A 21,047-nucleotide genomic window follows, 5' to 3' on the forward strand; every position below is an offset into this window, starting at 1 on the left:
TAAAAAGCTATTATTTCAATCTCTATAAGACAAAGTGTGTCCATAAATGCATAATCTGAACCCTGACCTTCAACATCTTTAACTCCCATGACAGCAGCAATGCCTCCAAAGAAAACCCCTTAGTCTATCAAGAATATTTATCACCCAATAGAAGCCATTAAGAACCACCACTACCTACAGGGTAGTCCCTCGTTTGCAAAGTTCATATCCTGCTTCGAAGGCCTAATTTTTCCTCAAGGTAAAGTATTTATAATACTACATCTCCTAGCAGTGTCAAAGTAAAGTTCAGAGCAACTGAACTTTTTCCACACTATTTTTAAACTGTTCTGCAGCCTGCATGAAAAAAAAGGCATTTCAACAAGAAGAATGGATTGTTCCTTCGTCGATAGCGCTGTCATCTCCCTCCTTTTCATTGTCACCTTTACTTTCCTCCATGTTTAATCTCCCCCCCAGTCTGTTAAAAGACAGAAATCAACTCCCTTTCTCCTTCTCCTCACCAATACCTGAGGTTACCCCACAGTGAATTTGCTCTAAGTATCCAGTTTCCCTTCTCAAGATCACCGTGTGGAAAGGAAAACCTCCGGCCTCCCTCATCTGTCCCCTTCTTTTGTGGCTCCTTTACATCAAGAATGCAAACACGTGCTCTGGAGATAAGATCACACACAGATCACAGAGCTCCTTGTTCCTAGGAAAAAACCTTTATCGAATGTCTGCAGTTTTATCTTTAATGGATCATTTTACAGGACAATAGATGATGGAATTCAGTATCTTTAACCAGCAGTGTCAATGATTTCAAATAATGACATTTTCATTGAAATACACATAGGGAAAAAGATAAACACAGAGGCTGGGGAGTATCTGCTCAAAGAGCCATAATAAGGAGTAAATAGGTAATGACAGAACAAGATTACAACCACACAAACACACCAAATCAACCTGTCTTCTAAAGCTCGGAGAAAAATGAGCTCTGCAGACAGCTGCTCAAATACAGTCCTTTGGGAACCAGCACAGGAAGAAAATCAGGACAAAACCTGCTCAGAAAGGGCCTGGGTAACAGTAAGCATTCTCAGCACTTACACCACAGGGCCAATGTCACTCGATAAGATCTCTTTTCCAAGCTCCTAGCTGCCTAATTATCAACCCCATTGCCAAGCACAATATGAAGAAATGGCAAGCAATTTTGCTGCTAACAGAATAGTAAGCATGATGAGAAACTTCCTCCTTCCCTTAAGAAACTCAAGTTTGTGCAATTGCAAACTGTCCATTTGTTTTCCAATAAGGATGGGCAGAATATCTCGGGTCACTCTGGAGCTGGGATCAAATCCTTATGGGTTGACCACTGGAAGATGAGAGTCAAATCTAACTTGTGCCAATCACATACTGCTAAAAGACTCTTTAACCCTTAAAGTTGCCATGAGCTAGAAATAGTGTTAAAGAGACATTAGTTTCAAGAAGTGACATTAGACAGCAGCTTTTGAAAATTCTGATTTTAAAGCAATATGAATTTTCAAGGGGTACACCCGAACTTGTAACTACAACATTTGCACAAACAACTGAGCAACTGGCTACTTTCACAGTGTTTCACAAACCCAAAACTCAATGAATACAAAAAGGAGAATTTTCCAGAACTCAAATGCAATTTTTAAATACTATTTTAAAACAGAGAGTTTAATATGAACAACCATCTGCTCTTGGAAAGACTATCAATGTACCAGTCCAGTTAGCTTCATAGCAACAAACGCCAGGCACAAAGCACAAAATTACAAATCACATTGGAACAACTCTCCTTCCACACATACCAAATAAACCCATAGTCTGCTTCTGCATGCAGTGAATGAGCAGTATGAAGGGGGTATTTTACTAAGAAAAGGTGTTTTGGGAAAAACATTATGAAATCATTTATTCATTCAGTTTGGCCAAGAAGATAATTAGTATACAATTCAACAGAGATGAATGACTACAATGTTCATCCCCTTGCCATTCTCCGTTATTTGTTTTGAAAAACCTGTTCAACTCAGATTTATTTCCCAAACCTGGCAATCAGATTATTAATTACTGGTTGCTTTTTGTAGTGGATACTGTACATAAAAAAAAGTGATGATTAATTACTGTTGCTTTTTGTAGTGGATACTGTACAAATATAAAAAAAAGTGATGATTATGCTTCAAAGATCTTATATTCTAAAAAAATACCTCATTGCAAAGGTAACCAGGGGAGATCACAGATGTTCCTATCTTGTACCAACTGGCCTGTGAGAGCTGCCTCCTTTACTGGGCACAGGCACACGTACGCTCCTGCTCACTGCTTTTGGAAAAAAAATACGGATAATTGCCTACAGCAGAACAAAAGAAATCTGCTCACTAGTAATGAAAGGTATTTTTGGATTAGGAAACCTCTTGTGCTAGAGGTGCAGTGCCTCTACGCACACACACTTTTCTTTTTTGAGGAAAAAAAACTATTCCAAAGGTTTAATGCTTCTCATCCATCACGCTGCATTGTTTCAAACTACAGTTACTACTTTGAAGTTAGCGCCTATGCTCTTGTCAGCATCAAAGCTAGAAGTGTTAATAGCCAAGATTTGATAAAGATCAGTAACACAGTTTGTAAAGTTTCCTTTATTTCTTCTACTTGATCCCCTTTGTCATGTTGATTGGCCAGTTACAAATGAAGTGGATAGAAACCCAGCATATATATTACTTAGAACATTAACTAGTTAACAATTGCACAGCACTCAGACGAGGCAGAGTGCTATTTAAGTATTGTCATTACTATAGGCTTCTGTTATTTTAAACTACACTTGTATTGCACTTGGCATCACCCAACGTCAATTTTCTCTGCTGAGTAAAGAAAAAATCCCCGCTGATTTCTGCCAATGCGTTAACAAAATGTGAATAAAGACAAAGCTCTGCAGTACCACCGTTGGTTCCTTCTGGTCTTTCCAACCCCTGCTTTCAGCACCATGCCAAGCCAGAATTTGCAAGCTCATTCTCCCACAGGGCCCAAGTCAGATCAGACTGAAAGAGTTATATGAAGCATGGAAGCACATCTCCCTCCCATGTTGTCTCAGTGGCAGAGTGCACTGTTCAAAAGCCTCAGTTATTATAACCGATCTGTGATCCTGTCAGACTTCCATAGATCTTCATTTCAAATCAGGCCTGAGCTTTGAGCAGACACTTTCAAAACGCAAGAATGAGTTGCAGCAAGAGCCTTCTTGGATCAAAGACACGCTTCTCTCAATCCAGACTGGGACTACTGAGCTGTGATGAATTATTAGTGCTGGCAGCAGTACACGCATTAAACACTGTGTCAGTGGAGTAGGAGCCCACTTGAAGACACCGCTGTAAAAATGAGGATGTGATCACAGATCAGCATTACCATCTTCCAAGATCATTCTGGAAAGGTGCAGAGACGAACCATAGATCGGAAGGATCTCCACTTTGCTAGGTTAGGTACAACTACTCACAGATGAACCCCAACCTCTAAGAGTTTATAATTTCAACAAACTAACTAAACAGGCCCAGTAAAGATGGACATAAAATGCACAGACTGAAAACTAAAATGGCAGCAAAGTATGTACTAATCCCATGTCTTCTGCAGTGGATTTAGACAAGAATAAGAAACAGAAAGAGAAGAGGACTTTGGAGGGGGAAATACACATACAGAACAGAGCTGAGTGAAAGGAGGAAGGAGACTGAATGGGTATGGGCAGCCAGCTGGCTGGCTGGGTTCATTTCATCTGTTCTCTTACAGAGCAACAGTCCCTCCTCGGACAAGTTCTGTAGTTGATCCCATCAGTCCAAGAGTCTGGCTTGATCTTCATGGCATTTTCTCTCGAAGTTAGATGAGGGTGAATGAAGAAAGGCAACACGTGAGTCCTACCTCCCCAGAATATCGTGCCTCCTCTGCATTGCAAAAATTATCTTTTAATAATCTCTCTACAACGGCATAATAAAACACAACAAAAATCTAAGTCTATTAAAAAGAAAAATCTCCACTATTCCAGTTGCAGGCACCTGATTGGGAAGATAATCCACATAACACAAGTCAGAGCTCATAACTCTCCATATAGTTTGGTTTGATGACTTAACCACATTAAAACCACTCCAGTTGCCCAAGACACAGTCTCTATACAATATGTCGATCCCTTGGATTTTTAAAGCAGACTATCAGCTAGCATCATTCCCTTTCTCATGAGATTTACATCATCCTTCACCCACAGCACCACCTCCAGGACAAACAGTACCCCTCAGACCTGAGGGGAGCCTGGAGGAAGGCTTGTTTGCATATTAGTAGTACAGGGTGGTTTGTATTGATTAACTAATGACTGCGGTATATGAAGCTTGAAAGGCTGTATTAATAACTCACTGCTGCACTGCTCTCATTTATCAGTGAATTACAGGGGGATGCAACTCTGCATCTCAATATATCACTCCTTTCATGAATCTCGGAGCAAATCAACATGCACACAGATTCTCAATGCAGAAAGCCTGTTCCAAAGCAGCTTTCACCTAACAGTTTTGGAAGAGGTAGGAGAGTGAAAAGCTGTTCTGCCTGGCCATACTTTATCTCACTTTCCTTTTATTTCTTTTAATGAATATCACTGTTCCTTCCTCTGTCCCTTTTATCAACAGAAAAGGGTCTTGCTTTGCCAAATCTGCCTGAGAGCAAATGGTGTTGCAGTTAATCTATAAATCAACCATCACCATAAATTCTACTCTTTCTCCATCCAAAACTGCAGAGCTGTAAAACAGATTACATGGGATAGCAGAGGCAGGAAGGAAATTTGTGAGCTGCAAGGAGCCCATCACGGCCAAATGGCCTTCCCCTGCCCCTCCTTTCTCCCCCCGCTCCACCCCAACAAGCCTATAAATCTCTACTGTCAGGAGTGGAACACACAAACTGCAAATGTGTGCACACATTTAAGAGCAAGGCAACCCCACACACTTCGCATGGAAGGCTGATGCAGACCTTGGGGATCAAGGGAGCAAAGGCTGCAGAATCTTCTTCTGAATTCCCTAACACCAAGAAATAGGAAAAGTAAAACTCAGGGAAAAAATATTCTCTGTATGGAGCAAAATAGGAAGCCATAGTGTAACAAATTCAGAGTCCTCAGTTCCCTCAAGGGCAAAATGCATATGAGATTCCAGCTAACCTGGCTTTAAGAAACCCACAGGATCTCCAGGGTGCAAGGGTTACCGAGATCCCAATAATCAAGACTTATAATCACATCTGATCAATTCAGCAATTCAACCGCCTTGTGCAATGGCCCCCTAAGGGAACGTAATAGTTAGAAGGCAATAAATGATGCAAGGGACAAGTGCCCTTCCCCCCTGCTGCCATACAACTCAGTATCAAACATTAAACCCAGCTGCTTTAAATGAGATTACATCAAGCTTGCAACAAACTGCAACATATGTGAGAGCGTGTTAAAGTAGAGGGATGGTGCAGAATACCACACGGGGAAATGGGGATAAGGACCCAGCATCCTGCACTGAAAACGATGAAGGAGAGAAGCTGGAAGAGTTCAGCTCCATGACCGTATTAGGTCATTTTCTTTCCCCATGATAGTTTTCCAGGGATTAACATTTTCTGTCGTGGGGGGAGAACAGGACAGCAGTTCTGACTAAGACAGCTGCAATACCCCCTAAGACAACAATGAAAAATAAAATCAGCAGTGAGATCCTCAGCACTTCGTATCTGCAGCTGCTTTAGTATATGCTTTTAGCTGAGAATAAAGAGGGCTCCTTTCACAAACCTCTCCCAGGGGAACAATCATGTCTTGCTTTAAATCTCCCCATCATATCACTGTTAGAAAATGTAAGGTTTCCCTATTGATGGTGGCATCAGTTACAGATACTGCAAATGTATTAAACTGTAGATGTTACAAGCAAGTCCTCCCATGGACTTTTTTCTCTCAATTCCTACAGACAGACTTACCCTACACAGGGAACCTCGCTAGACACCCAGAGGAAAGAAAGCAGAAATTCTAAAATACTTTAACCAACAAAGTTTTCAGGTAACTCTACTTTCAAGTAAGCAATCTTAATACTTTTACAAGACAGAATTCCAGAAGTGTTTTTTAAAATGTAATTGTATCTGTGACCAGTGCTTTCAATGACTCATATTATTTTAAAGTTCCTTTGGTAATTTGTCCTTAATTCCACATAAACTGCTGTTCTGGCATAAAGTGTACTCTGTGATATCAAAGTCAAACAGATTAGGCATGATCCACTTTCAGCAAGGGAATGTTTTGGAGAGGAGACCATATAACTTAAAAGCTAAAGCTGGCTCCCTATTTTAATTAAAGGGGATTAAACATCCAACATGATAAGGAAACAGGGACATTTTATAAAAATCAATTACCATCCTCAGTGTCACTCTGGTTCAACACCTGCAGTTTCTGAGAGAAAGAATACAGTGTAACATCCCATTAGTACTTACAGAAGGTATATTAAATATTGTTACTATACAGCAAGATAAGTCACAAAATATCTGAGAAAAATAACCTTATTACCCAGTCAGGTGCTACAGTGTTGACAAAACAAGATAGAGACATTACACCTCCAAAGCGTATCCATCAAATTCACATTATTGAGATTTAAAGTTTCCTTCGGCACTTCCGTACCACAGGAAGCCCTCAAGGTGGGTCTTGCACATTTTTAGAGAGAAGAAACAAAGCGATGGTGGAGTATCGCAGTGTTTAAAAATACGCTTTTGAAATTGCAAGGGCTGAGATGCATACGTTCCTCAATAAAATGCCATAATAACCATGAAGTATGAGGCTTGGCATTCAGTTTTGTTGCTTCTGTCATTATAAAAATCAGTCTTCTGTTAGCATCGTTTGACAATATGCTCTATTTTAGATCTCAGCATATGAATGTATAAGGTAATTATACATAATATGTATAATTGATACAGTAAAAACTCCTACCACAAGAGGTTTAATATAGGGCTGCAAATGAAATACATTCAAACTTTTGAAAAAAACTGAAGACAGACTATGAAAAGGTTGTAATTAAACTACTAATGGGAAAGGGACATTTTATTGTAATTTGAGAAACAAGCAAGCAAGAGACTCAATCTGGCAGCTCCCTGCCTGAGAAGCTTAACGTGAAGTTACACAACAGCTCCCAATTCCTGATATGTTTGATGGAAAGTGCCCACACCTTCCATGCTACCTCTTCAGCCTGTCAGACTGATTTTCCAGTTAAAAACAACAACAGTGTGACTACAATGTAGACCAGATGCATACGCCTGAGAAACAGCGCATCAGAAAAGATTATCATCTTCGATACGAGGCAAGTATAACCCGAAAGGGGCAATACGGGTATCTTTGCAGCAGCAACCATTATGGCTAAAGACATGTAACAGTGCTCATTCTTCTTGGTACAACAAAACAGAATTTAAGAAATAAATGCATTGCAATCTACAGGCATGGATAAATCTAACGAGACTGGAAGCAGAAAAAAAGCTGTCTTCCATTACCCCCTTTCCTCTCCCTCATCACTGGATGACCCTTTACTGCTCAAGTACTTCACTTAGCGCTGAACAGTTTTTTAACCTGCATCCCCAGCGACACAACTCTGTGTAGACAACTCACATTGCTGCAGCCTGTTCTACTCTGCTTGTGGAAACAGTACCAGAACGTGCTGGCAGCAGGACTTCTCTGCAGTGACAGAGACACACATTAATCAAGGAGTTGTATGACCAAGCAGATGCTCATTAGGTTGCACAAAGAAGCCATCTTCAGTTGTTGAGCCACAGACATTTATTTTAACTGTAATTCCAACGGTCCCCAAAGCACCTGTTTTGTAAGAGGTATAACCCAAAATTCCAAAGACAGAAATGAAAGACACGTACGAAATCATACTTCAGTAACTATCCTCCCTGACCCATGAGACAGATTCTCAGCTTATCTTTGTCTACTGAGGTGGCTTCTCATGGTCTGAACATATCATCCAGACTTCCCTGAGAAGGTGCTTCACCCCTTCCACAGCAAATAAACAGAGATGTCTTATAGAACCCACTTGAATGAGGTCTGGGAGGCAACCTCAATCGGCCCGATTCCTTTCACACCTTGCCGTCACAAGGAAACAGAGCTGGTGGCTTCTCACCACTCCTACGCGCTACCCTGCAAAGCAGGGCTTTCGTTGCACAGCCTGGATTAAAGTAGCCTAAGATAATTTATGAGAGACATGAAGAAAGAGTTACGGTTTTTAACAGACAATTTTGAAGCAGAATACTACCAATATACAGAGTCCTTGGTTTCACTATATAAATATCTCTGACAGCCAAACAATAACTCTGCCTCTTATTTTAGAGCTCAACCCCAAACTGGTAGACTTCGTAACTCTCCACACTCCTGCTATTCCCCGAGGTGCTTCTAAGATGATCACTGTCAGAGTCAAAGAGTCTATAAAAAGGATGAAGGAAGCTGGGAAATTTCCACAGAGGTGGTGCCAGAAAAACAGAACTAACATTTTAGCCATCTTTGAGCAAAGCCAGGCTGCACCACTGGAATTTCATCACTGAAGCCCAAGAGCTCCCCCAACTGAGCTCTGGGATGACTGCAATCACAACCAGAAAATGGGCGATTGCTCAGGTACCTGGAAAATTCCAGGTCTGCTCAAAGGGTTATTCGGATTTACTCCTCAGAAGCCAATGCTTGTTCACAGAAGGGCTTGAGAACTCATTAACAGAAGCTGTCATAGTGAAGAACAAGGAAGAAATTACTTGGGCAAGTGGCAGACTCTTGCCTTATGCTTAAGGGAACAGCAGAGAGGCCTGCCAAACCAGCAGTGGCATCCTGTCACAACACATCGAGTTTTGTGTTACACACTGTCATCTATATAAGAAAACTCAGTTGAATGGGAAAACGTTTTGCCCAAAACATGGTCTCTGTCCTCAAAATTCTCATTTTCCTCCAGCCATGTAAGGTTTATAGAACTAGTTACTATAAAAGAACTATACAAACACAGAATGGCTGGATAAAAATCTTCCCCTCCTCTTTAAGTGGGGTAAAAGTACCTTTAAAAAAAAAAAAAAAGAAAAACCACTGAAAACTCATGAGGTGCAGTGCATGTTCCTGCTTTGATTTTTACCCAGCAACACCTAAGCTCCTTTACAAGAAGATTTTAGGATTTCTCTTCTCTATTCCAATTATAAGCAGTAGCGACTGAACTCTTCAACAACTGAAATCCCTCTTAAGGGAATATGAGGTGTTCCCCAGCATCTCCCCAAAATCCTCAGAAGATCAGACAGAAATAAAAGCTACCAAGAACTTTTAAGATCCGGTATTTGCCAGATACAGTTTTCCATCTACAATTTCCACTTCTTTCTGATTCTTAACCTCTCCACACAAACATGCGACACAAATGTGTTTCGGGTTTTACTGTTTGGAGGTTTGTTTTGTTTGTTTCTCTACTATACAATCCGTATTTGCCACAGAAACAACAGCAAACATAAGGACATAAGGAAAACCCACTGTTTAGTAAAGATGAGGCAAGAGCTTCATGCAATGAGTTTATCATCCTTATGATATACACCATATGTGGATATCCACGTACTCTATCTACAATACTCAAAAAAAAAAAACCAAACTAAAAAAAAACCCCAACCAAAAAAAAAAAAAAGACAACCAAACAACAGCATAAAGCTCCTAAGATGCATGCAAGAACAAAAACAGTTTAGGCTGGGCTACAAATACTTCGTGTATACTTCATTTCACATTTGTTCTCTACCTTTTGCTCACAATGTGAGAGTTTGTGGAACAGCCATTATTGTCACACTGTAACCAGCTTCTCTTTTCAAGGTAATCTGTTCTTATTTCTACTTTTTGAAGTAGATAACCCTCTATTCTGGGCTCGGAACAAAAAGCAAGCAGAAGACACATGAGGCAGAACTGATTAACACACAGGCAGGAAAGGAGCAGTCAGAGACAGCCATGATCGCATGACCCTAACGCAAACCTCAGGTCAGTTGCTCGTACAACTCTTAGAGCAGCCAACTCTTGCGTGCTGACATGCTGAAACCGCCACGCCAGAGAAGACACCGGCTTTGCTGGCGGTCACCGCGCCGTATGGGCAAAGGAGAGCGCGTGCTTCTCGTGTGCTGGTGGCACCACCTACTGGAGATGGGGACCGAATAAAACCGGTTTTGATGAACTGCTGCTGAAGATGAAGGAAAAAAATCAACAGCATCTAAAATGAGAGCGTGTCACATTTCATTCCTAATCCAGAGATATGTTTCTTGAGATCAGGCTTGTTTAACAGAGGTATCATAAGAGATTCTGTGAAATCCTTGTGCATCTGCCTGAAAGAGGGAGACTAAGAATCAGGTATGCTGGGGAAACAGATTTTCTGACACGTTGGAAAGATTTTTAAAATTTACATTAAGACTATAGCTGAACGTTACAGATTCAGCCCCTCCTTCCACTCCTTTTCAAGACTGTAAACGAACACTGCATCCATTCATTACAGCCTCTTTGCTGTTGGTAGCTTTTATATGCCCACAGGCACTAACAGCCTGGAGATACTTGGTGTCACTGGGGACTCATATTGCAGAGACATGGGAGGATCCTGTCTGCCACTGCCAGGGCAAAATGACACCAGCTTCACAGTGACATTTAGGCTCTAATTTGCACGCAAATGTCAATATTTATTAGTCACATCAAGATCTTCAGTAAAGCTCTTCTGGGTTGCTAAGTCTCTCTGGTTATACTTTTAAATAGGAGGCTTGAGAAAAAAAGAAGACAGACTAGTTCTTGGTAACATATTCCAGATTTCCTAGCTTCTTAATTTCATCCTTATCTATTGATTATTTTTGTGGAAAGTTATTTCCAACCAGTCTATGCAATCAACAGTGTTGAAAAATGCGTATCGTTATTCTAAGAATTGACGATGAAAAAGTAACCCTTTGACCTACCTTGTCCCTAGAGTCATAAGCATATTTACACATTTAAATAATGGAAATCTTAAAGTAACAGATGTTCCCTGCCTACAGCACAATGCAAGAACAACAGTCTGTCACTATTAAAGTGCATCTGAAGCATCCACACATTCCCATCACCATTTGCTCTCCCACATTAGTGGGAGTGCTCTCCTGTGCATTAGTTTCCAAAAAGCCCCAAGTGCTGAAATCTGTTTTTACTTGTGACGTCAACAAGTCTCCCTAATTCTGCTACTTTTCTAGAAAGTCAGGAATTGGGCCTCTGAACAAGACAGCATGAAAAAAAGTAAAACTGGCTTTCAAATGTAGGGTAGGAGAGGGGGAAAAAAGGGGAAGTGAGAGACTAAGTAGGCCTGATGGAATTAGGTAGATCTGCAGAAAAGGGTATTGCAGCAGTCTCTAAGTGAGGGCAAAGGTACGCAGCCACTACCTGTTCGTACTCTATCACTTACCAGGATTTTGGCTCCCCAAAATGCAAGTAGTTGATACTGTAGAGATCCATGTCCTCTGTATGCCAAGCAAATGTTGTCTTCCACATCCCAAAGTAGAGGTAGGGAGTGTTTACACCTTCTATGATAATGCCACACTCATGTTCCACCATGTCTAAGAGGGTGTTCAGATTGCCAATATTCCATTCTTCCACATCCTGTAATTCAAAAGAAATGTTTTGTACTGGAACATATCAGGACTTGCTAAGCAGAATAATAGTGCACAGCTTCCCTTCAATGCCTTAAAATGTGGATATCCTAGTGTTACCTGCATTAATTGAATTCCACCTGCTTCCAGGAAGCTTACTTTTAGTGTTCATCAATAACCGTGAAAAGGATGCATTACCACTGCTTTGTGGCAAAGGGACTGATGACTAGCTTCTCACTAAATGTGTTCTCTGAAGAGGCACTTGTACTACATGATACTCTACCGTTAAGTAACTGTTCTACTAATAAACATAAGATAAACTAAGGGTAAAATGCACTTCTCTCAATGACATATTCCATCCAGACGTTCTTCACCTGATGAACATGTATCAGCTGATGAGAAACACTAGACTTCAATGTAGCCAAAGTGGCGGAAGCCTCTACATCAGCTCAGTGCTTCAGATAAAGAATAGGGAAGACAGTTTTGTTATTATCAATATTTAAACAGAAAGAGCAATAAAAGGAAGTTGTAAATCTGATAGTTGGTTTTCTCTACTTCAATGTGAAACAGAGAAAGTCACATAAACTGGTACAAATTTTTAACCTTGAGATTGCCTGAAGAGTAATACAATCTCCAAAAGGAAACAAACGGTTTCCTTCACACCCCTTTTCCCCAGTGTACTTAATATGCATGCAAGTAACTGACAGGTATGCGAGCAATCCCAGCTTCGTGCTGCTCGCTGGAGTAACTGCAAGACAGTGAAACTCAAGCTGCTCAGTCTTGAAACTTTCTAAATCAACCTGAAAAAAAAAACCACAGGGGGGCAGGGAGGAAAGGGCTGAAGAAAGGAAGCAGCTGAAAAGCGAGATGAAAAGGAGGGCAGGAGGAGAATTTTTTTCATGACTCTGACACCTCAGTGCTTGCAGCAATGTCAGTAACTGGACAGTAGGAAACGTTCTTTAGGTGTGACTGGTAATTCAATTATTTCATTTCTGCTTACAGGAACTTGAAAGAAACACAATGTATATTCAGTACATTGCAGAAGCTACTTCTCCTAAAGCCTGTATTTGTGCCTGGTTATGTCACCTTCCCTGATCGTACCACGGACAAGAATGCGATACTCTCATCAAAGCACCAAATACTATGGATAACTTCGATGTCCATGGCTGTGAAGGCCTCAGATATTTATGTTTATTCCAATTAATTCCATATTAAACCATACTGAAATAAAAAGACACTTTAATACGCAGTTTATACTGCAGACAATCAGACGACACTCAAAAAAAAGGCCACTTTCCACTCAAAAGAAAACTACAGAGGAAGGGCACTGCTTTAAATTAGCTGCCTAAACAGAGTAAGAAGATTAGCAACCTTTATCATTTACAGCAGAAGAAACCACAACAGAACTACTTTAAGCATAGGATGCAATTTCACCAAGGAAAAGCTTAAACAATTTGAATTGTAAAATAATTTAGCACACAGGTGCGTTGTTTCCTAATATAGCTGCCTACAGAGAAAAAATCCACATGCAAATATTTTAGTTGTGTTAAGCATCAAAAAAAGTATTTTTGATGAAGCACCCAATTCCTTGAAATGCTGCTTTTTTCTGGCTCTCTAAGGTGCTTCAGCAGAAATGTCTACCCCTAGCACGATAAGAGATCAGGATCAGTAGCTTACTTTTAATTTACCTGCATACCATCAAATATATCTGGGCATATCATTATGATACCAGTCCGGTTTTCTTTAACAACCTTTTCTGCAAGCTATATACAATTTTTGGCCAAACACTTTGTAAGAACTCGTTTAAATCACTTTTTTTCTAGTAAAACTAAGCTTTTCACAGCTTCCATTGACTCTCTTATCTTGAGCCTCTGGGGAAGGTGGGAAGTTTAGTCACACTTTTGTAATGAGGGAAAAATAAAGATATTATTTGCTTCTTTTAAGGTTGCTAAATCAAATAAATTCTGAATTACTGTTTCTTAATGAGAAAAGAGCAATATGAAAGTCAGTCCATATTTAAAATAAATAAAAGAGCATTTCACTTACTGCATCATATAGTGAGCCACTGATATCAGCCCCATAAATTGGTGAGACGAATGTGAGGTTCTTCCAGTACTTGCGCTCCAAATCTTCAAAATCTTGATGGCGTGGAGTACAATACCTGATAAGAACATGGAAAAGATAAGGAGGCAAGAAGTCCTAAGGAACACTCATCACAGACAGATAAACGACTGGAAAGAAGCGTGCATTTCAAAGTAGGCACACTCAGGAGTTTACTGAAGGTGCATTCCATTTTTAATTCTACTCAGATTCATATAATTTACTGCCTTTTAAACCTTTCTACAAAACCTCTTAGTGCAGGCTGACAAACAGGATGCGCACTCCTGTGAAGCACCAGATCCCCATCCTAAGGATGTATGAGATGAAGTTATTACACAGGGAGCTGAAGGCAGGTAAAGCACTCATGTATATGCTGTATTAGCAATATTTCAAAGTTGATTGCATGATGTCAGTAATGCTTGAGTTAAAACCCAAGGTACTCCAGAGCTCTGGGAAAGTGACTCTGGAAAAAGGATGCAACTGCAGCTTGAATCAGTCGGCTTGTCGCAGCTAACTGAAGTGCTCTGCAAAGTTCCCAGTCACTTCCAAAGACACTCACGTTATTAATATTAGCTCAGGCACTCCAAGATACTTGTACTTCTACCTCAGCAATGGAACACATTTTCCAGAACAACCATTAATACACCGAGAGCTCTTCTTTGAAGCCCAAGCCATCCTTTTCAGGCAGATTCTTAGCCAAATACTGACTTTGAAGATCCTTCTATACCAACTCCCAGAAAAAGATTTAAGATACACCAAAAGCCACCAAGTTACAAACTTGTTTGAGATTCTGGATGTAAGCTTTCAAGAAAAAGCTGTTTCCTCAGAAATGCTTCCTATTTAACAAGGCTGCATTTTCTTTTCAGCTTGTTTCTAGAAAGAAAAGCCTTCTGCACAACTCCCCCATTCACAATGTAAGCGCATCACTTAACACGAACATACTTCTCGCTATTAGCCAGACGCCGGTATTCTCCCACAGTCATAGGTTTCTTCTGTATATTATACTGGGTGAATAACCCCGACTGTCCAGTAACCACCTGCTGAATAGGAGCTGGGATAACCATGTCATCTATGTCATCATAGGTTTTTCGGGGCTTCCATTCCTTGGGAGGAATCACCTGGAGTTGGAAAAACAAACAAAAAAATGAACAAAAAAACAAACAAAACCAAAAAAAAAACCCTTCATGTTCACAACAGGCAAACACAACCTCTACTGAAGAAAAAACTGTTGAAGTGGAAGATATTTCATCCTGCTGCTGCAGGTTATCAGATAACAGCAGCATCTCAAATAACCAGCACATATGACAAGACACCTGTTCTGCATCTGCTGAAGTGCAGGACTAGCTGACATGGTTAGAGGGCTGATAGCCTGCTGCTAGCAGCCCCATCAGTACAGTGTCACAGAAGATGGGCAGTGATGATAAAAAGATATATAGTTATACCAAGGAAATACGCTGCGTGCCAGAAGGACTGCACATGCCTTCCCTCCAGAACGGCATTCCTCTCTCACCTACCATTCCACAAAGCTGCATGAAGATTCCAGCAGCTTTATCAGTATGCTGCATCTCTACAAGTCCGTAACCTTTTACAGTAGTCTGAACAACTATTCCATCCCGAAGATCACTTACATTAGGGTTTTCTTGAGGGGGTGGGGGGTTTTTTGTTTTGTTTGTTTGGGGTTTTTTAACTAGGAAGGCTCAAAATCCTGTTGCATTATTGCTGTTAACGTTTCTGTATTTGTAGGTGACACATCGGGGACCAACTCCTTAAATGAAAAGGGGTAAGGGGTAGAGAAGAACAAAAGAAAACCGCAGGGAACGTTTCCAGAACTCTCTCCTGACTCTTGGAGGCTGTGCAAAAAAACTGCTGCAAAGCAGTGCTGAATCTGGAAGAAAAAGCTGTAATTTCAAACAGAAGAGCTGCCAGCAATTCTAGGCTCAAGATCAGAGATCAGTAGGACATTCAGCGGGCATGTGGAATGAAAAAATAAAATATCTGCAATCTAATTTGGTGTAAGGATTAACCAAAAAAAGTTACGGGAACTGGAGGACAAGTTATTGATTTTCGTGGGCATGGTTCCTCCAGGATATGATGAGCTCTACTTCCATTACAAGGCTCTGAACTGCAGTTGCAACAGAGACACATAAAAATTAACTTGGAATGCTCAGATTTAGTCCTACAAGTAGAGTAATTTCTTTACAACATCTGGAATCCACCAACAATCTTTATTAAAATAATCTACCCTAGCGGACTCATGGAATGTAATTGCTAGTACACTTGAGTGGACAAGGAAACATTTCACAGAGAGCTTTTTATCAACACCCAGCTCTATTTAGAACTGTAATAAAAACAGTAATTGACCTGTGTTTTAGAAGAAATAAGAGTTATTTCATGCCTAACAGCTTTATTTCTCTGCTGTGCTTTACTGTGTTCTGCTAAATACTGTATGTAACAACTACCTTGTCAGATCAAATGATCTCTCTCAGCCTATGGTGCAACATGACACAGCCACAGAAATACTCCTTCTAATCAGTTAGTCCTGATTTTTTCCAGTCAGTTGTATGTCAACTACTGGAATTTAGAAGCTTCACTTGAAGAGTCCTCATATTGTTTCATCACTTTCGGTGTAAAGATGTGGACGGGAAGGAAGCAGAAAGACGTTTTAGAGCTGGCTGGAGAACTGCTTCCTGAAAGTCAACAAGGCTTTCAGGTATTTTGGGAATCGCACACGCATACAGGACACATTTACAGGTCTAGATTCAAGTCAGCATAAGGTGGTAGCCCAGAACAGTAAAAAGGTAAGAGTAAAAAGTCTGCACCCATTCATACAGATACAATTTAGGCCCTCTTCCCCATCCAAACCTAAGCAGACTTCAAAAGCTTGATCCTTTACGCTACATTCTGAGGGAGCTGAAAACCTCACGCCTCCAGCCCTTGAGGACCATGGCTGCCACTGTCTATACCCTCAGCAACAGAATCAGGACATGGACATACCCTTAACCCATCTTTGCAAGGGCTGAGAATGTCCTTGTTTTCCATTTAGGGATCAAGAGAAGACATCCTGCAAATAAACACTTCTTTTGCTCTTATGAAAGGCCTGTAACTCCTCTGCCTTTCCTCTCTCGGTAAACCGAAACAGAGATTGCAAGTACAATTTTCAAAAACATGCTCTGCTTGACTACATGAAAGCAAACTGCTTCTGAGTGATATAACTTCATAGACACCTTACATAAAGCAGAGCCTCGGGAAGGCAGCCTTCAGGAAGCTTTCAACTACCTAAGCTAGGGCAACTCACCTTGGCAAGCCCTGCTCGGTGAGCTCCTTGCGATTCAATGTAAGCAATGTATTTCCCAAAGTCCCGAAACTCCTCAAGGGTGGGACGGAAGGTCATGATCTTACAGCCAGGGTTCTGCGGACTTGGGTTTTCCGACCCCATATTTCTAGTACGGCGGCAGTGCCTGAAGAGGGGAAACAAAAAGGGAGAAAGAAAGAAGAGAGGCAGAAAAAAAAATACTCGTTAAAACCCTTTGTTTTCTTTCTACGTGCTTTAATGAATTTTACAAAAAGGCATGGATATATTTTTCATCTCTCCTCCCTATTTTCCCAAGAAAGTATTCGTAAGTACTATCCTCTAACATGGATATGAAGAGCTTCTGACCAAAAATCCACTTAGTCTATTTGTTAGCAGGGCCCTAAGAAGGGTCAAGTATCAGGGAACTCCTGATACCAGTATCATCTGAGAGATCCAACAGGGCCTAAATATAGATCATAGACTTAACATCGCTCACTCCATTCATCATATGAAGTTGTGTCTCATCAGAATGGCAGTCACAAACAACAAACTTCTCACTACCTTCAGCACCTACCCAGTGCATGCATGAAACTAGCTGCCCCTCACAGTTTTCCACCAGAATGCTTGATCCTTTTCTATATTTAGTTACAAAACCAGCAGCTTTGGCCAATGCATTAGCTACTATTTCTTCTGTTTTTCCCATGTGCTAGGCTACATTAAAAATCATAAAATCAGTTTTTTAAAATGTAGCTTCGTTACCTTTTGATTGTATTTGCAATGTACACAGACAAAGTGTCAGACAATTCTTAAAAGAAATGTAGAGGCACAATTTCAAAACGTCTTTCAATGTGAAAAGCAAAATTCTTCAATTTACTTCAAAATTTGGGGGGGGGGGGATCTAAACCAATTCAGGATGAAATCAATTTTTAAAATGGACCTTTGCAAGGTTATGATGGAAACTTGTAAGGCAAACAAAATGTTTTAATGGCATTTCGGTTGCAAACACAATTACGAAAATATTCTCCATGTCAGAAAAGCAGCTACAGCACATACAATATGCTCAAGCTATCACGAGAGGGCAGTACGGGGCTTTTAAGGAATAAAAGGTGCAGCAACACTATGTCAAATGTGACTTCTAAATCACAAGCAAAGTATGTTTGGACTTAAATTGATTTCAAACTAGCCAAGAAGTATTCCAGATGCTACTAAAAGTACTCTTTGTGTTAGGAAAAACAAAACAAAACAGAGAAATACTGTCATATCAGTGTTTTAATCAGTGAGCATGGCACAAAACACACTTCTCCAAAGAGACAGCAGATACTCTCGCCTGCCTCCTGCAATTAAAAACAACATCACACACTAATTTGGACAGACTCAACACCCAGCTCGCCCAAAGCACCAAGGTTTCCTTTGCAATTTTAACTGGGTAAAACAGGTTTTTTTCTTTTCAAAGGCAAATGAACAGTTTTGATTTGAAATTTTAGAAAATAGAAAATTTTAGAAATTTTCAGAGTAGCTTTTATGGAAAATTTATTTCAAAACAGCGGTCTGCAAGTCTAAGCCCTTCCCCAACACAGTCTTTAAAGGAATTTCATGCATAAAATCACAGCTTCCCACGTGCTCATTCTATCTTCTAGCATCTGCCTGGTGCCTCCTCAACGACAGCGTTACTGCACCCCTAAACTAAAGGCGATGTCAGAAGAGCTCTTCCCAAGCCAGGAGCCAGAGATGCAAGGCACACTCCATAATAAAAATCAAACTATAGGCTCCAATATTGCACAATATCCCAGAGCAAAACCGACTGAGGAAGAAGATACCGTTTCACTCCCTTCATGCCGACAGATACTGCTAACAGCTGCATTTCCAACAGAAATTGTTGCAGTCTTAAAACAAAACGGCCCTTTAACCAACCCCTCCCATCTTCAGGGTGGCCCTGCCCGAAGAAATTTCCAACCTTGCCATACAGAAAAAAAATTGCTATGCTTCAGGGTCAACATTTTAAGATAAGAAGCATACTTGATCCATACCCGCAAGAACAATCTACTACACAAATGTTTTGCAGAAATACAAAAAGAGGAAACAGCATCTCCCATCCCCGAGATGAACCACGGGAGCTGATAAGCTCCGGGCATCCATCTGCCAGAGGTTTCCTCCAAACTACTGAAGAAAAACATTGTTCACCAGGAAAATATGGCTGATCCTGGTGAAGAGTTGAAAGAAAAAGAAAAGTGACTGTTGGAGAAGTGGGACGCAGACCGAAACCATCCCCAAACTTCTATTCCAACACAATCTTACTGAGAATACTTCTGCTATTTTTAAACTGGGTCTAGAAATGCCACGAAAGTTCAGCCGAGCGGGAAGCACCAAGTCACGCTCTACAGCAGCACTGTGCACCGGCTGATCGGGAGTATCTGGCTCCAGGAAAGGAACTTGAATTCCGTCCTGAGAATCCGTGCCAGCACCATCTGCTCCAGGGATGCCTTCCCAGTATTCGCAGCTTTACCAACAACCAGAGAAAAAAAAATAGTCAAAGCCAGGTTTTATCCCATCTTTTCCGCAAGATCATCTCCAGCAATTCCAGTTTTTATTCTATGAACTGGGAACGAAGAGTCAAAATGCATGCTCCAACAAGGGGGGGACGGGAATCAAAAACTACTTCATGCAAAGATTAATCAATTAATTAGAGGGTCTACCTGCCTCAATACAAGCAATGTTGCTTGGCACTCTGGAACTCTGTAGTGCAGAGACAGCAAAGCACAACAGATTTTTCCATGTTTAATCACATCTCTTTATTCTAAGGAACTTCTTAACACCTACCCTAGATAATGTTTGCTGCAATGTATGTTCATCTAACTAAACTAATTAAGCTATTACAAAAAAATAGCCACGGAGTACATGGGAAGGGAGAATCAGTTCAACCACTTCAGTCAGAGAAGCATCCAAAGCCCCTGTCTGTACGCGCTTCCCCCCCCAGCCCCAAGGAGCTCCAAACACCCAAGCCACGGAGAAGGCTTTAGGAGAAAAGAATTTATTTCTTCACTACTTTGCACAGAGCAGCATTAATGTATTTTGGATAAATAGTGGCAGTATTTACTGCTACCTCCTTCCTAGCTCCCAGTTATGACGGAAGACAAGAGGCCAAGGCAGCGGGACAAGCCCAGGGCTGCGACGGCAGCCCAGCCACGCTGCAGCTTCCTTAAGGGATTTTCAGGAGACAGCCTCAATAAAATGGTGCCGTAATAAGCTCACCAGCATCACTGAGGAAGATTTCACAGCAGAATCCAACCATTCTGAGAACACTGAAAGCATTTTTCATTCACGGCTCTGCCGTGCAGTGGGGTGGATGGTGACAATGTGAACAAACTCTTCTCTCTTCACTATTAATACTGAAAAGGATGATTTTGCAGAAAGGGTCTAAGCCCCCTATTAGTTCTTGAAAAGAAGTATTAAGGTATTTTTCTCAGCTGGGTGCATTCTGTTTCTTTGTAAGAGACAGTAACAACCTGAAATATTATGGAAACCTTCTAATTTGCAACCGTGGTAAGGAAACACTAAAACTTGTCTCCAGAGGGATGATCTCAGTGGACACAAAGAGCTGAGTTTTTAATTTCAATGACTTTTACATGAGACTTTTCTCTCTAAAACTGATGTGAACTAAGACACTTTTGTGACTGAAATCCTACACCTGTTGATTGAAACCTTTGTACGGCAGAGAAAAAGCCCAAGAAACCCAGCCGAGATCAATGACTCGTGCTTGCTAAAGGACTTACAGGACAGGGAATCCTTCCTCCAGGGAAAGGCTTGGGACTTTCAGGTAGTTCCCCGCTGCTCCTCCGCTATTGATCTCGGAGGAGTGGATAATGCCAACTCATTCTCCTCTGCTTTTGAGTCAGGGGGTAACTTTGACTGAAGGTAGTGACTATTAGTGGAAACGAACCTGCCTTTAGGCACCAGCGCTGGAGCTAAATACTGTACCTACATCCAGGGTGCACGCCTGAAAACGTAAAGCAAACCAGTCCTGCTGGTTTGCTATAAACCCTCTGTTATCAATCCGGATTTGAACCGCAAAAAC

At 40.9% G+C, this 21,047-nt stretch overlaps 1 protein-coding gene across 3 annotated transcripts in view; it reads right to left on the reverse strand.

The window, feature by feature from the left end:
* KDM4B (lysine demethylase 4B) overlaps nucleotides 1-17,139 on the reverse strand; it is an 81,144-nt gene extending 64,005 nt beyond the window's left edge. For all 3 annotated transcript variants that reach the window (XM_009284048.2, XM_009284047.2, XM_019473334.1), the window contains exons 1-4: nucleotides 16,979-17,139; nucleotides 14,626-14,801; nucleotides 13,630-13,744; nucleotides 11,400-11,593 (exon numbers count right to left, since the gene is read on the reverse strand). In XM_009284048.2, coding sequence (XP_009282323.1) covers nucleotides 11,400-11,593; nucleotides 13,630-13,744; nucleotides 14,626-14,801; nucleotides 16,979-17,119 — 626 coding nt within the window. In that variant the 5' untranslated portion in view covers nucleotides 17,120-17,139. The remainder of the gene's footprint in view (nucleotides 1-11,399; nucleotides 11,594-13,629; nucleotides 13,745-14,625; nucleotides 14,802-16,978) is intronic.
* Nucleotides 17,140-21,047: the final 3,908 nt, after the last annotated feature.

Source organism: Aptenodytes forsteri, unplaced genomic scaffold (assembly GCF_000699145.1).
Source record: "Aptenodytes forsteri isolate BGI_AS27 unplaced genomic scaffold, ASM69914v1 Scaffold471, whole genome shotgun sequence".
Taxonomy (NCBI): Eukaryota; Metazoa; Chordata; class Aves; order Sphenisciformes; family Spheniscidae; genus Aptenodytes; species Aptenodytes forsteri.